Source organism: Aythya fuligula, chromosome 6, assembly GCF_009819795.1.
Source record: "Aythya fuligula isolate bAytFul2 chromosome 6, bAytFul2.pri, whole genome shotgun sequence".
Taxonomy (NCBI): Eukaryota; Metazoa; Chordata; class Aves; order Anseriformes; family Anatidae; genus Aythya; species Aythya fuligula.
Window position 1 is genome coordinate 24,572,378 of NC_045564.1, and position 17,501 is coordinate 24,589,878.

A 17,501-nucleotide genomic window follows, 5' to 3' on the forward strand; every position below is an offset into this window, starting at 1 on the left:
TCAGGAATATTTTGTGTTCTCAAGGTCAGTCTGTTTCCTAACCATTGTATCCTTTTCCTTTCTTTCAGGGTTTTGAAGACCCCAAGGACAAGTAAGCAAATTTACTTCTGTCATATTCTGTTAATGTTTGCAGATTGTGTATTTTTTTTCCTCATATTAAAAAGGACAAAAATTAATGCCCAGCAGCCAAGAATAATGCCTGGGCTCCCCAGTGGCTTCTCCTGGAGGGACAACCAGTCTGAGGGCATGGGTTTGACTGTGGATTCAGAGCTGCTACTGCCTCATAATATTTATTCATTTGTGTGGTTCTAACTGGCATTTGTGATTGAAACACTTTTGCTGCTCTTGCCCTGCCGCCACTCACTATCCTTTAGTATTTGCTGTTTTGACAATATCCCGAGAACAAAGTCTTCATGTACAGCATGTCTAAAAATACTGAATGTCTCCAGCAAAACAAATTATTTATCTATTAAATGGCATATATAGTTCCTGTTTCATATATATATGTCTAATTATTACATATTACTTATTTCTATATATAAAAAATAAACTCAAAAATGACAGCTTATTTTAAAGGGCAAATTCACATTTTCATGCTCTAAAATGCAAGCACATAAAAGCAGCATTTTCATTTTTTTTATATAGGACTTTAAAAAATGGTAAAGATAATTTAATAGGAGTGGTGTTTTTGTTGTAAAAAAAAAAATACTTTTGGAGAAAAAAAAAAAGGTCACTTTCTAACTTCCATAGTTGGACATAACAAAAAGATTTTCTGTAGTGAAGATATCTGTAATGATTTCACATCTATTTCTACTGAATGGCATTAATGTAAGTTTGCTCAGGGTGAGACAGGTGACAGTAAAAGAGACTGATGTCTGAAAGATGTTGTTCTTGCTCCTTATCATGTTTCTCAGGCTGCCAGTCAGGACTCAGCAGCTCTAGGTCAGCTAAATGCCTTTTGGGCCCTAAGTCATCTACTTTTGGGAAAATTCAGATTATGATGGCAGAGCACTGATAGCAACTCCCTAAAAGGAAAGGGATGTGATAAGATTGAACATGGCAATACTAGGAATCATTCTCTCCTTCCCTTGCCCTTCAATACAAACTCAATTTTAATAACATTTAGCTCTGTGCACCCTGGGATGTTTTGCCAGTGGTACAAGGTGCCTAGGGAGAGTCTTACATCCATATCTGCTGTGAACTCAGTTGGTATTAGGTATACTTTGGAGAGAAAAGATGTAACAGATTATAAAAAAAAATAATCCTTAGGAATACAGAAATTTTAAGTATTCCTCATGAAATAGGATCTATCCTTATAGTTTGTACAAGAGATCATAAATTCACCTGCCTTGGTGTTGGCCCACAGATGAGTCACTCAGTGAGTGAGGAACAACACCTCCACAGGTGCTCCAAGGACCATCATGTCTCTCCTCCATCCTGCAGTTTGCAAAGGTTACTTGAGTTGTTATTGCCAACAGCTAAGCACTGGAAAGGATTGCTCTGTATTTACCAGTGCTGATTCAGTGTGACCCCATCTTGTACAGATTGAAGGCTTTTTGCCATTCTGCTCAGCACCAAAAGAAGCTCCTAATTGCCTCAGATTCTCTTGATGCTGCAGTCTGTTTAATTCAGGGACAAAGGTTTGGAAAAAAAAAAAAAAAAAAAAAAAACTGTAGAAGGAAATGTTCATGGTGACACTGTCTAAAATCAGATGGCTAAACCATGTCAAGCATTCAGTCCAGTGCTTTCACATGCAGAAATACAGCTCTTCTCTGACAGCAAAGATGAGGCACCACAGATCTCTGAAAACAGGTCCTGACACTTACATGCCTAAATGCAGATTTAGTTATTGAATCTAGGCATGAAGCATTTAAAATTATGGCATACATGTAGTTTTGGCACTGGTCGCACTCTTCATTTGCAGAAAGTAACCGAATCAGCAGAATGTTTTTGGATTACTCTGAAGCCAGCATCTCTGGGTTAATTGCTGGCTTTCACATGTGCAAGCAGAGTGCAAAAGCTGCTCCGAGCTCTGTTCGTGCTGTTCCTGTCCCTTGCAACCATTTTCTGTTGGCTGCATTTAGAGAGATCTCAGCAGTGCTTTTAAGAGGTGTTTCTGAAAGTTTCACAGGGGCCTGAAATCCCTGTTTTTCCCCCCACATGCTATCAATATATCAATAAGCATCTCAACATACAAATCTCATTTGTCTATGGCAGTACCTCAGCTCTGACTTACAGGCACTGCCTACAGGGCTCTCCTTAGCATGGGAAAAAAATGTCTTTTGATTTAAAACATGCAATTATGAAGACGTACCCAAACTTTCTGTACAGCAATTAGTTGGGGTACAACAGGCAGGGTGCTTGGCTGCAGAGCCATCCCAGAAGCTAGGTATATGTAGGTTATCAGGCTTCCCTGCAGTTTGTGCGAGTGTGGCTGCCTCATGATGAGTGTCCCAGCAAGGTCACTTAAAACCTGCAGGCATGTTTCTATATAAGCTGCAACCACAGAAGTCATTGTAGTATGAGAAATGCCTTCTGCAGCATAAGAACGTTACAGAACTGGAGACAGCCAAAGCCAAAACCCCAGCAGACAATTTTTTTTCTCCTCTTCATGTTTTCCTGAGTGATGCTGTTGAACTGGAGCTCGAAATGTGACTGAGGTTCACCAAGATGCTGAGCTGACTTTTTTGTTCCACTTCTGGGGGAAAATGTATTGCCTCTCTCACATGTGGTATGAAAAGACTAAATGTGAATGGCCCACATGTGTAAATAACTCACAGGATCTTGGAAGACATTCTGTAAATACAAAGCCTAATAATTTCCTTGCTCATTTTTATTAGTCCAGAAGACAGACTTGTGAGGACTGAATGAAAATAAGCAGCCTCTTCTTGAGTGCTTAAGCAGATGTGCTTCCTCTGAGGAAGCATCTAGAAGTAAATTGAATTTCCTGTCCTTCTAGGGACAAAACTACGTTTTCATTTCAAAGCAGAATATATGACCTTCAAGGAATTAAATAACTCTAGAGTCCAAAAGTAAAAACAACTCTGGACAAGGTGGTGTTGTGTGGCCACTGCTGGGACGCCGATGTGTTGGTATGGCCTAGCTGTGGTGTCGGCACTTCAGATGGCAGGCTGGGCAGGAGCAGGAGGGCAACAGGCCCATGGGCTCGGTCTGCCTCTCCCTTGGTGAGAAGTATGTGGCAGAGTAGGGACACGGAGTGACTCCACAAGTCTGGCTACATTCTATAAAAAGCTTTTGGAGAGCCTTTCCTCTGAAAAGGGGCCTTTAACCCCGAGCAGAAAGTCACGTCCTGGTTTGCAGGCTACTGCAGCACAGCCTTGGGCATTGCGCCCTGTCCTGCAGCGCAAACAAACCCCCAGAAAACAAAGCAGTGCAGCTTCCCATCTTGCTCGTCAGACCCCGGGACTTTTCTCCAGAGTGCCGAAGGTGAAGGTCACACAACATGAGCTAGGAGCTGCATTCACATCGTGGGATTTGCACACAGAAATAGTTCTTCATTGGAATATGCCCCCACGCTACTTCTGTGTCCTTGGCAATCCTGTAAGCAGAGCAGAAAAACAGCGCTTCAGGATCAGCTTTTAATTTCTGCCTGTGGCTAGTTTTAAGGCAGGCCATTAAAGTGACAGCATCAAGTCATTAAAATCCTGTTAGATTTAAGAACTAGAGATTTTTGGGAAGTGCTTCAGGTTTCATGATACTCAGCGTGGAATGCCTCAGGGCAATTAAGTTTTCGGTGTTATTTTTTTCAACAGTATTTGAAAATCAGCCTCATTTTTCTGAAGCTGTATCAAAAATAAACTGGTGCGAAAGATTATAAGCAATTTAAAAATCTTCTTCCACATGTTTGGAAAGCAGAATCTAATTTATGTTGTATTTTCTTTTGCTACCTTTTTCCTATCTCAAGTGAATTAAGTAAATATCTTAAAGACGGGAAATTTTATCTGGTTTATGTTTCTCTTACTCATATATAACTGCATAAAAGGGAGGCAGTGAGTAGTCAGGCCACATTTTTCCCTATGTTTGTTCTATGAACAACTTTTTTCTCAAAAGTGGAGAATTGTTCAAGTTCAGAAATTTTCACAGACATATTTACAGAAATGATTATTGAGAAGCAGTGAATGTGACTGGTTACATAGATTATTTTGCCAGTTCAGGCAATAACAGATAGGACAGCAGGGAAATGCAGCAAAGAATAAGTCCAAGAACAAGAGGAGGGAAACTACTGCCTAATTTTGAGAAGGAAGGACAGTAAAGAGACTTCAAAGCAAGAAAACAGCTCCCTGATGGATGTAGTATAGGGGAAAAGAAAAGAAAAAAAAAAGAAAAAGAAAAAAAAAAAAAAAAAGCAAAGCCAAATAAATCCTTTCACTGGTGGACTGGCAATGAGCTCTACAGCTGGTGTAATTTTCCTCTCAGCTCATGATCCATTTTCCAGCTCAAAGTTGTCATAAGCAAAATGCCATTAACCTACAGTTTGTTATACAGTGAGATGATAACATGTGGTGAAGAGGGGGCAATTATCTTGTCCTCTTATGTTCTTTTTCTCTTTTTTTCACATCCTCAGGAATACACAGGAAAGCATGAACCCAGAAGATGAAGTGGATGAGTTTCTGGGCCGGGCCATCGATGCCAGAAGTATTGATCGGTTACGCTCTGAGCACGTCCGCAAGTTCCTCTTAACATTCAGGGAGCCTGACCTGGAGAAAAAGGTAATGCTAGCTAATACTGCAACTTGTCAGGCTTGCTGTGAGTTTTAATTTTCCTGCATAAGCTCAAGCTTTCATATCTATAGATTAAGTAAGGTTTTAGGTGTTGGACATAGGACCGTGGTCTTAAAAATACTGTGCTTCATCATGGAAGCCATAATATACGCATCTCTAGAAAGCCACAGTCATCTGCAGGGAGCACTGGGCAGGAAAACACATGACTATGCAGTGATGAGCTGTAAAGGGAATACAGAATAAACCAGATTTGTTCCTCTGATCTTGAGGCATCCAAACTGAGCTTGTCCCCTTATCTCCTTCAAGTCACTGGAGGAACCTGCTTCAGCCTGCCTGAGATCTGACTCACCTCTGGAGGAGCTTTTCCCTGCCACCCAGGGAGCCCCAGCTGCTACTGAGGTTCACTGGGTTGCAATCCATATTCTCTTTCTCTTTGGGAACCAATTTTAAGCAACAATTAGACTTCTCTCTGTCATACGGATTTGAAAGAGGAGAGGAGCAGACCTGGGGCTCCTAAATAGCTGATTGCTTCCTGATTTCATTTCAGTTATCTTTGTGTTGTGGTGAGGCAAAGGTCTTTTTACTTTCTGCATCTATCTAATAGAGACAACATCAGCTCTGGTAGGCAGTGAAGTTAAATTCAGTTAATTCCAGAGGCACCTGGCTGCTACTATTAAGGCTGCCATATGAACTGTTGTTTTTTAATTGCCCAGAGAAAGCTGAAGTTTACATTTTTATTTTTCCTTTTTTTTTTTTTTAATCCAAATCCTTGGGATACTTGAGCGGTATTCAGGTTAAACTCACCATTTTATTGGATAAATCTTCAGTAATTAAGTTTGCACTAATTATTTCATTATTTTATTTATAAATACTCTTTCAATTACAAGAATTGCAACCTACTACAAAAGCAAACTTTTTCAGGATTTATAGCTGTTCAGTGAATTTGCGTGGGATTGAATAAAAGCACAAGCATGTAATTTACCCCCACTCTTTCTCTTCAATTTTATAGCTGAAAACTGCTAGGGAAATTAGTGGTTCACCTGTTCTGAGCACCTTTTATTTCTTGGTTCAAACTTTGAGACCGTCTGTACTGAGAACCATGCTTCAAGCTAAATAAAGGATCTTTGGGAATCAGATGCAGCTCCCATGTGACTGATATGTTGACAAGTAGTTGGAGTGAGTGACTGTGTGAAAACCACAGCATCCTTGCACTATCATTAGAATGAGCCAAGCTGTCTGCAAAAACACACACACACACACACAAACAAAAAAAAAAAAAAAAAAAAAGGAAAGAATAAAAAACAAACACAAAGGTTTTCTCATTAGCAGCATTCATCCCTGTTGTAAACTTCCCATGAAAGAAGTTTATGTCTGATTATGATCACCTGGTATCCTGGTCCCAGTTAATCTGTTTCTGTTCCTCGTGTCCAAGTTGTGAATCCTGTCTCCATCCAGCTGTGTGGGTTTGTTCCCTGGCATTTTGGAGCTCTGTAAGGGTTCAAGCCCTTACAGCTTGTGCAGGGGGAAGGGGAATTTGTAATGTTGGTCTTTTCCTACCAACAGTGCTTTCCAAGGACCTAAATGGAAGCCAAGAACGAAGTTTTTGTTGGGAAAAGGCAGTCAGCCGAATTTCCCACTAACATAACTTTGCTTGCTTTTTTGCAGTACTCCAAGCAGGTGGATGACAGGTTTGGAGCCTACGTGGCTTGTGCCTCCCTAGTCTTCCTCTTCATCTGCTTTGTTCAAATCATAATCGTGCCACAGTGAGTATCTTTTTATCCCTTTGCTCCCATCTGCTCTCCTCCTGTATTCTGGCCTACTTTTCTTTGTTGATTTTTTTTTTTCTTGAGAGCTCAGAGCACCAAGGAGAAAGGAAAATGCTTAAATAATTCATGCTCAAGTGATGCATGGTGCTTATTGTTTTCACTCATTTCTAGTACATATTAAACTTCCTCACTGGCACGTGAGGATTTGTGTTTTGCTAATGTGATTCCTCTTACCATTTACCTCCATCTTAGGAAATTCATTTCAGCACATTTATAAGCCTGTGGAAAACAAATATCACTAAGCTGGAAGGATTGCCTACTAAGGCATAATATGCATTCACAACATGAAGCTAGTCTGTCCTCTTATCTAAATGCAGTAGGACAGAGAGGTGAAAAGGCCATCACAGCTTCCTTGCTCAGAGTGCTGAGGTCTCAGGGTCTACTTCAAAGGTGAGGTATAACCTGTTGTGTATTTATTCTTCTGGACTCAGACTAGCAATGCAAGAGGAAAGGTACAGAAGGCTACATGTGCCTAAGCTTTGGGTAGCTCACCCAGGATTTAAGTGATGTAGTCATTTCTTTGCCCAGGCAAGAGAGGGACTGGAGTGGAATAAGCTCCTCGGGGCTGTGGGGCACAGTGCTCTTGGACCACTGCAGTGTATTCCTGCATCTGAAAGGCACAGTGTAATCCACTGGATCTCTTCCAGAAGTGAGCTCTGCAGCCATGGTATTTCTTCTCAAAGAGCTCATAAAAAATCTCTTGAAATTAAAGCATGTTGGTATTTCCTGTGCTCTCATCTAGTAGCAATAATATATCATTCACTGAGCACTGCTGTGTTGGAAATAAATTCAGAGTTAGTCATTTTTAATCTGAAGGACAAGATCTCAGAAGCTCTAACAATGCTCCAAATTCATCTTCATTACAAGAAGACAAAAATTGTTTAAAGAGAGTTCCAGTACTATTGTCTGTCATTACAACTGCTCTCTACTTCTATTCACAGTGCAGTTCTTTTCAGAGTAGAGATTGGTTAGTACCATTCAGATGAGATATTCAGAAGGTCATAGAAATAGTGCGTGGTCTAATGTTTGAGGTCATTCACTCTCCCAGGCAAGAGGACATTCACTTCTGCTCACAGAAGTATCGGATCAGCAATAACATCAGTACAAATGCACTGTGTAAACAGACAGCTCCGCTTTGGGAATCTAGAGGTTCAACATTGAAACCAGATAAATTCCAGCAATTAATGCTAATGGCCAAAACTATTCTTTGAGAGTTTGGCCTCTTTAGTGATGAGGCTTACACTTTGGATCTGGTGACTGGATATTACTGCCTGGAGTTCACACATGCAGAGGCCCTCTACCAGCCCTTTCTTGTACTCATCAAACTCCCTAAGCAGCCACCAAACTGTCTCCATAAAACCCAGTTTAACATTTAAATGACAACTTGACAGTTTCTGATCTGCAGCAACCATATGGCTGACTTTTGTATTATGCAGGAGCCAATCCCTCATGGCAGTGTGGTGTAAATGTCACACTGCTCCATCTCCTTCCTCGTGTCCTGTAATGGGGTGGTTATTTAATTATTTTGGTAAGTTTTTTAGCATTGTAAGGTAGCTTGGCCAAAGATAATTGGGTTAGAGAGTAAATAAAATTTTGTGTTCTAACTGCAGGTCAGATATACTTTCCCTCAACTTTTGGTTTGTCTTTCTTGATATTTCAGTTGCATAGTTTTGGTCTTCTGTTGAAGGTAACAGATAAGCAGCAACAGAAACCACAGGAGTGTATGTGTCACCATCAGGGCTTCATCAAAGACACAATGTGGAATTTGAATCTGACACTAGAGACAAAATGGCAGTGGTAATTTATGATGATAAAGAGGAATAGCTTTAATGAATTTCACAAAGGCTCAAACAGTGAATTAGCAAGTACAATTATCTTAGTAGTCATGAGAGAACACAGAGACCAGCTGGCTTTGGTGTGGGTAGCCTTAATGTCACGTTGCAAGAATACTTCCTTTAAATTATGAACAAGGCAAACTCCTGGGAGGGGGCCTGTCCTTTCATACTGAGACCAATCACTGTGAAATTGTTGTTGAATATCTTCATGATCAAAACACATCAAAATGCATAGTACAAAGTTGGCCCTGGGGTCCTGTTTGTACTTCAAAGTTGAGAGGAACAGAGAAAACAGAAGAACATCTCAAGCTGACCAGGCTAAAGCTGTTTTCCCTGTCTGTCCTCGTGCCATGGTTGCTTCCATCCCATACACAGGACAGAGCGCAGACATGGCAAAAATAGTTAGCTATCCCCACCAAGCTTTTCCCTTGTGTGTTCCCTCATAAAAAGCACCAGGTATCCCAGCAATTCCTGAAGCACAAATAAAGGGCACAAATAAGAGGGTTTCATCAGCTTAACATGAAACGTGCCTCCCCTGCAGATTTCACGTGCACTCAGCCTCACTGCAGTGCGCAGCACACTTTCCTTCCTGAGGTCCCCTACCCACAGCCAGACAGGGCTGACCCACCATAACAGATTGTTCCATCATCTCCTCAAGCATGGGAGATATTTCTCAATCCCTCTGCTGTCACCCTGGCAGGAAGGTGATTGCTGTAAAAGATACAGCATTCTCTGCTCTGCAGCCTGCGTGAGTAATTCAAATAGGGCAGAGTATCTGTTGGTATTCAAGGCACCTCGTATCTCCTACTGCTGTCCTAATTGGAAAGCCTGTGCAGTGTGTCATAGCTTGTACAAATGTCATAGTCTTGAGAGCAGAGCTGTAGCTCTTCTATATGATGTGCATTAAAAAGAAACCTCCTTGCTTTCAGCTCTACGTTTATGCTGGGTTTTTACCTGACCTGTTTCCTGATCCTGACCACAGTGGTGTTTGTTTCGGTCATTTACTCCTGTGTAAAGGTGAGTAACGTGGTTTCTTTGTAAAGTCCTTTGCCAAATCTAAGTGGTTCAGTAATCTGTTTCTTCAGCTAACATAGCGTGTTTTGTTAGCCACCCTATCCACACTATGTGACAAGGGTTACAGAAAAAGCCTTTGATAAGACAGAACGAACTGCAAACAGATGTTAGGGTTGGCATCTCTTTAGCTCAGCAAGCAGTAATCACTCTGTGGATCTGCATGTCTATTAAGTCCCCTGCAGGCACTCTCATATTGATATAAGAACACATTTCCCAATGTGGAACAAAACACTGACCATTCGTTTCCTCCCTGTAAACTTCCTGCGGCGTAGCCTGTGTACTGTCCCCTGCTGCATATGCATGTTTGGGTAGGCAGATTATCAGAAGCAGAATATCATCAAGGAAAAATGTCCTGAGGGGAAGTAAAAGCCATAAACATATATAACTTTATCAGCCATTCTCAGATGACTATACAGAGCTTCCAGCATTTAGTGAGCTCTTTCTTGTAACTGGTTTTGGTAAGCAGAGAAATACATTGTGTGAAATCTGAAATCATGCTAATTATTGTTGGCATTCTGTGGCAAAATGGCCACAGTGCTTTGGAAAGGGTGATACACTCATCTTTTTCACACAAAGGTATTTGTATTAAAATGCTCATGCTAGTTGATTGTATCTGCTGTTTTGAGGTTACTTCCATTCCACACATGGAGATTCCATACATTCCAGTGTCTGAACCTGGAAAACATACAGATTCGGGCACCTCAGCACAAGCTCACCTTTGTTACTCAGAGCTTGGAATAAAATAGCTCAGAAGCATTAATTTTTCTGCAGAAGAAATAGTCAGGTAACAGATTATGTCAGACATATGATTTGCCTCATTTTAGTTATCTTCTCTGTGCCATTTTTAATAGTTGAAGGTGGGTGCTTTTGACAGACTTACACCTTTCACATCTTTTTGATTTTTGAAAGTTAGATTTGAAGAATTAAGCTTTGCCCTCTCATTTAATAAGAGCTGTGAAAGAAGCTTCAGGTTATATTTGAACTTAACAGCTCATGGGGCTTCCCTTGGGCTCATGACATTTTTAAAGGGAGCCAAGTGCAGTATCTCATGAGTCCTGCTTGTTTACCATCAATGAGACTTACAAGTCAGAGATAACAGTGCTAATAGAAAGGCTTGGGTCCCTTGAGTTGAGAAATGGTATCCACTGATGCCTGGTTATATTTTGTGTGTCCAGTACATGTGAAGGTGCTGTTGAGTGTCATTACTTTATAAACTGCGCAGAGCTGTGCTGGAGTCTATTTACACTGCAGTGTCACAGCAGAACCATCCCAACACACTGGCAGCCAAGCAGAGCCAGACCAGCACACCAGCTCACCTGTGGTGCTGTGCAATTACAGAGCCAAGAGCTGCAGCAGACCCAGACCCCTGAAGGATTCGAGGTGGCGGATTTGCCACGAGACAGATTTCAAAGTGCACGGTTGTTTGTCACATGCTGGCTTTTACAAGCTTAGACTGCCTCCATGTACTGACAGCAGCACTCACTTCTGGCATAATTCAAAGGTCTGATTTTGCTTTGGAGCTTTTTGGTTTATTTAATATTATTACTTATCTTAATGACGAATTTAAAAGGCACATAGCATTCTTCAGTCCGTGACTGTGGGGAATGTTCAGTCTTGCTTTCTTTGCCTTGACCTTCCGAGTTCCTGTAGAAGAAATCTGTTCACTGGTGCCTGCAACCAGTTTTAGTCTGCTTTTGCCTCAGTGGACAGGCTTTGGGAACACAAGACATCGGAATGGATTCAGACTAATATCAGAATTTAACAGGATTTTATGAAGTGTTCTGAAAAGCGAGCTTTCAGCATTCTGTCCTGGGCTCACAAGGTGCTCTTGTATAACAGTGAGGTCAGTGCCTTATATGCACAAATTGCAAATGTTGAAAACAGAGAGCTTTCTAGCTCCAGTACCTTTTTGATTACCTCATTTTAGTGCTCCAAATTAGCCTTGGCTGACGACATCTGATTAAGAGATGGCTTTTTTAGGGGACAGGTACTTCTGCTGTATGGTTGCGTTGTCAGCTACCTGTATGTTGGCAGCAGCTCCCAGCAGTTGCAGCCTACTTCTGTCATTGAAGATTTTGTTGTTTCACATCAGAGTTTTTTAATCAGCATGTTTACCCAGCCCCTGGTTAAGGGGTAGTACTTTATTCCTGTGCTGCACATTGCTTCAGGAAGCCTTTTTACAAATACACACAAGGAAGGCAGGTACTTTTACAGAACCTTTAGATAAAATTTTAAGACACAGAGATGTCAGCCTTATTTGTTTTGTTTCACACTCAGATGTGGGATAGGAAAGCATGTATTTTACATACCAGTGGTTTCTTCCATACAAAGTCAGAAAGCAGGTGTCCTCCTCAGGATAACAGTATAAGCATAACTTTTGCCTGCTTGCTGTGTTGTTATATGATAAGTGACTCTTTTTCCTTCCTTCCTTCCTTGTTGTGGCCTCTCCAACTCAGGCTTTGACAGTGGCCAGCAGGCTCTTTCAGGACAGCTTGATCATGTTTTATTTTCTTTTGCTGTCATTATTATCTTCTACTATAAAATTCTCCACGGACTAGAAGTTGATCCTGGACCTGCCAATGCAGCCAGCTTGGCTTTCCAAGTTTCTTCAGCTGTAATAAACAAGAGAGTTCCAGTTCTTCACTTTGATACTCAATGAAGACTTGGCCACCGTGAGATGGTTTTCCTTCCCAACAGAGTCTAAGGTCATGGGAACCAGGGTCCCTTTGCAAATACTCCACTGTCAGACATCTGTTTTGCTGCTAACTTATCAAGTTTGTATTCTTTCTTAAAATCCTTAACTCCTGGTATATAAACTGCTGTGTGGAATTTAACTTCTTGCATGTTCCTGGGAGCATGTGTGAGAGAAATTTCAAGTTATCCCTTAGTCTCTTTCAGAGATTAAGATAGGATTTTGCGACTGTGGTTTTGCATAGGGCCAGTTTGCCTACTTGTTTCTCTGTCTCCGAAGGCTGCACTAGAAGCTCCTATTTTATTTTTTTTTTCTTCTCAGGCAAGGGAAAAATACTTCTGAAAACTGTACTTTTTTATAGACTAATAAATCTCTGTGAAATAAGTTACATAAATGGACTTGCAACATCAAGTTGCCTGGAGATATTGTCTTTTACTCCAGAAGCATCTTAATGTACTTCGAAATGACTCAAAGGCTTTTATTACAAATTGAAAAATCAGAACTTAAAGACCTCCTATTTTTTTTCATCTCACAGAACAACAGCAATTATCTAAGCAGTTTTCCATGTCCACAATATATCTTAAGAAGATAAAAAGGACAAATATTACTCTTCTGTCTGTGATTAGCTGTTACTGCAAAGTACAGTTTTTATTTATTTTTTGTCATGCAAATGAATGGATGATGTGGATCATTTTCAATGTAGCACTAGTACTTGTTGCTTTTTAAATTTGGATTTTCGCCTGTACAACAGTGCCTGATTTCCCCTTCTGCATTCACTGTGTACTTGCATGCTCTCTCTTATGGGAACTGAGGTCATCCTGCAGCATTTATGCATTTCAGTGTACAATGAACTGGAATTGACTAGAGAGCCCAGTTTCCTCTTTCCCACTGTGGCTATTTTTCCTGGCATGGAGATTTTAAGAGGGCTAACAAGTGGTCTCAAGTTTCTGTGGCAACCCAAATATGAATCTTGGATAGCCAAATGACAGAGTCCCCAAAATCACACTTCCCTTCCATCCCATTTCCCAGGAGATGCCTGTGCATGCTCAGAGGTGCCATTTCATCAGACCCTCCTTCTCTGTATCATTCTTCACTAAGGCAAGATTTGAACTGTATTAACAGGAGTAAATGATGCTGGGCAGTGCAAAACCAGAGGGCTGACCAGCAACAGGGAACAGATTTTCACTGTACCATAACATCCTGATTCTTCTCCTTCTTTTACTAGGACAGCAGGATTCTTTTTTTCAATGGAGAATGGGAGAAAAAGTCATCCACTTTTCTTTTCTTTCTTGTTTTTCTCTTTTTGTCTTTTTTTGGGACTGTTATACCCCTGACTTGTAGATGCTTTATGGAAGGAATGCTGCTAGAGCAGAGCTGACCTGTCAGAGCTGAGACAGGTTCTCCACTTCTACCACAGAGGTCCTCCAGACTGCAAGTGTTCCTGTTGCTGGATCTGCCTCTAACATGGGGAGAGGTTTGCAGAGTTACAGAGCCTGCATGAAGGCTGTTCCTAAGGCAGAGACTGCTCAGATGTGCGGCCCAGCTGTGCTGCTGTGTTCTCCATTGCAATCCTAACCTCCTGTGGTTTCTGGCATTTGTTACCTCCTCAGGACTTTTTCCATCTGCACTTGTTTACTGACCTACGATTTTCCCTATTTTGCCTAATCTTGGTAATGAGAACCAAGATTAATACAAAGAAAACATGCTTTCATTAGACTTTAAGTGTCTTCCACTGATAGCTTTGCTTGATATCTCAGGCTTGGTTCGAAGTCAGGCTTTTTTTTGGGATCATTGGCAGCAGGGGCTTGAGCCAAGATCCACAACAAAGTGCTCCTGAGTTTTATTTAGGTGCCTGATTTCCCAGAGATTACAGAAGGAGGCTTCCTCAGCCTGAAGGATTGTATAAATTTTCAGTGAATTTCAATCAATTCTCAACCAATAAGTCAGGACCCCAATTTCCCCTTTCCACCCTGCTACCCCAAACAGAGACTTGCCCTCTCCTCCCTCCTGAAGTTCACACGCACTGGTGAAATTGGCTCCTTAGACTCTCGCCATGTCGGCCTCTCTTTTCCTCTGTAAAAGTCAGCAGCTAATCAGTGCTTCAGTCACTCTAACGCTTCGTAATTACGTTGTAGGGTCGCTGTGTGGGAAGCTATGCATTGACAAAACGTTGCATCTCTGAAGATGTAAGAGTGAAGGATAAAAGGGAAAAGCAGGACTTTTAATAGAAACATTAGTCATCGTTAAATTGCAGTGCCGTGTCGCTGTGCTGCTTGCTTCTTTGTGTCTCTAAAAATACCCTCTAGTGGCTTGGTTATTCACACGGTCTGCGGGTACAGGAAGGAGAGTTGGATTCTGGAAAACTTTGGCAGTCCTCAGCAGAGCCCCTGTCCAGAGAGGCAGAGAGGGGAAGGGCCCTGCAGGGCTGATGCTCTCCTGTCAAAGGGTGGTGTGCTCAAGGATGTTCTGTGTCCAGCTCTCGCTGCTCCAGCCCTCAGTTGTGCGCTGGATTGGTGGTGCTGAATGGAGAGGAGTTCGTTTCAATGCCTTCTGGACTTCTCTGGTAACTGCTGCAGAGCAAGGAGTCCTCATCGATGCTGAGGTGTGACCCTTGCTGCAGACCACACCTGGTTAGTCTAGCTTCAATGCAGAGATAGTTTCTACCTAGGGTACAGGGCAGCACCTGAAAGCAAAGACTGCTGCAGGAGTATGGTTAGAAGGCAATTAGAAGAAATCTAACTTTGATAATAGCTAATCTCTGGAACAGACTATTTAGGGAAGCTCTGTGATTGCCCCTACCAGAGGTTATTTTTAGCCCTCTGTGTCTGTGGTGCTGAGTGTTGCAGATGAGACGAGGCCAGCTGGTTTCTCCAGTGAGGGTGTAACACAGCACGAAGCTGGCCAAGACTTTTTAAATGTGTTTCTGAAATGGCACCGGAAAGTGCTGTGGTATCGCTTCTTCATCAAAGGGATATAACACATTTTTTTTTCATTTCTGCTTTTTAAAAATTTTAATCCAGTAATTTACAAGCTCCTTGTTATTTCAGTTACAGGTGGTTGTGGTTTGCTTCTCACAGCAGGATGAGTGCAGGCCTGTGAACAGTGCTGTCTTGGCTCACAAACTGAGATCAGGCAGAAGTCTTTCCACTAGGAAGGAATAAATAGATTTGGCCACCAAGCTGTCACGTTCCTGCTCCTCTTTGTCCCAAAGCTGCCATCCCTACAGCCATTGTCTGACCCCTGTGCAGCATCCACGCAGACACTGCACTGGAGGATGTGGGCAGTTGAAATGCAAGTTGTAATCTGTAAAATAAGCAATGATTTTACATGTTTAGATAATCATTTTATTTATTTTTTTCTTCCACACCCAGCTTTTCCCAGCTCCACTCCAGACTCTTTCTAGGAAGATTGTACAGTCCAGGACCAATAGTACCTTAGTTGGAGTCTTTGCCATTATCCTGGTTTTTCTATCTGCCTTTGTCAACATGGTATGTGCATTATTTCCCTTGACCCACTCAGTTCTTTACAGTTTTCTTATTAGTGCTCTGCAGCATTATAACCCTTGCAACCACTGGGTTTAATGTAATCCTGCCTAATGCTTACAGCATCTGAGGTCAGCCCCCTTTTGCTTTTTGGGCACAGAAAGGAAATGGGAGCCAGGCAGCTGCATACCTATAGCCTATTTTATGCCTGGTACTCATTTCTGCCCGTGTTCTTTTCTGATTCTTTAAATGCTCCTGCTACAAGTACATAAACCATGCCTGAAACGCACCCCAGCATGCAGGGCCAGCACGAGGCCTATGCGTCATTTAACTCCCACTGTACTGAGTGGGACTTAAGTGTTGTGTGGGCTTTGTGCTGGCCGTCTGCACAGCACTGAGTCTTGCTCCGAGTGTAGTAATCACTTAACAGGGACTGTAAAGACTTCACTTTAAGTTGCACTTTTGGGACTGGGGTGGTTTTGCTTCACATTCAAACACCACTGCTGATTTCAGGCTCAGAGAGAGACTGGCTGTTTTCTAGGTCCCCGTGGCTGCTGGTTTCTCACTTGTACACATGGCTTCAAGGCTGAATGCATTTTAAAGAAACTGCTTTAAAATACATCTATTTGAATTTTTAAGAGAGGGAGAAAAAAAGAGAAAGAGAGAGAGAGATAGATGGTCCCGGGACTTGGGGGTAGCTACAAAGATTTCTCATGACTCTGCTTTCAGTTACAGCCTCAACTGAGGCAATGCTGACTTGCACTGGAATGGAGAGGTTTAACACCTGAAGTCAGATCACTATTTTCTCTTGCCTAAGCTTCCCTACTTGCATTGTGGAGATTTAGGAACAGTTTTGTGCTCTGTTGAGGTGCTTGTATAGGAGGTGCCAGCTCAGTGGCGTTGGCACCCCACTGCCTTCGCCCACAGCACACCTGCAAAGAGCTGGTGTGGGTTGCTGAGCACCACACAGAAGAAACTTATTTTTCTGTGTAATGTTTGATTCTTTGCAATTGGGACTTGCTTGGTGTAAAATTTTCCAAAATTGACAAATGGAACAGCACATGGAGATCAGAATGGGGCTCTACTGCTTCCTCAATATAACATAAAATGTTGATTGAGCCTTGCCAGTAAAGTGTTTCCTGTACAACAACCCACAGCAGAAGTGTTAGGGACTTCGAGATGGCAGATGAAAGTTACCAGTTCAGAAATTGCTATCAGTAGAAATACACCAGGAGCTTATCACAGAAAATTGAATGTGTTTGTACTTATCTACAATCTCTCTGCCTGTAAGCTTTTAGGCATAAAGTTGTTCACAAAAGTTGAACACCAAACTAGCTTTCTAGTGTGCACAACCTGGGTTTTATTAACTATTCTTTTGGGAGAGAAAAGCACAGCCATTGCATATCCAATAAAACATAGATTGGTAATCTCATTTTGCACGTTGATTATTCCCCTGCTACAGCCATTTTCAAGACGCTTTTTAATTGTTAGAAACTATTTGATTTTATTCTCCTTGTGTGTGCCTTTAATACCATCTTTTTCTTCAGTTCATGTGCAGCACTGTGGATCTTGCCAGCTGCATGGCTGCAGAATACAACATCACTCCTGACCGGGTGGATATATGCCTTATCAGCAACCTGACTTCCAACTACAGCCTGGGCACATTGCAGGGATTCTGTGACAGTCCTTTGCCTAACTGCAACTTTCCAGAGGTATTGCTTGGGAAAAAAAAAGGGGGGCTGCAGAGCTTCACCTGAGAAGGGGCTATAAAACTGTGTGCTAAATGGTGGTGGTTCAGAGGAAAGGAGGTTGCTACTGACTGATGTTATAAGGCTGATGCAGGCCACTAC

The 17,501-nt window shown here is 41.9% G+C and overlaps 1 protein-coding gene across 1 annotated transcript in view; it reads left to right on the forward strand.

Moving 5' to 3' along the window:
- Positions 1 to 17,501, forward strand: part of ADCY5 (adenylate cyclase 5) — a 213,023-nt gene that overhangs the window by 182,379 nt on the left and 13,143 nt on the right. The window contains exons 9-14 of the mRNA XM_032189803.1: positions 69 to 91; positions 4,586 to 4,730; positions 6,408 to 6,505; positions 9,333 to 9,420; positions 15,541 to 15,657; positions 17,199 to 17,363. Of these exons, the coding sequence (XP_032045694.1) occupies positions 69 to 91; positions 4,586 to 4,730; positions 6,408 to 6,505; positions 9,333 to 9,420; positions 15,541 to 15,657; positions 17,199 to 17,363 (636 nt within the window). The remainder of the gene's footprint in view (positions 1 to 68; positions 92 to 4,585; positions 4,731 to 6,407; positions 6,506 to 9,332; positions 9,421 to 15,540; positions 15,658 to 17,198; positions 17,364 to 17,501) is intronic.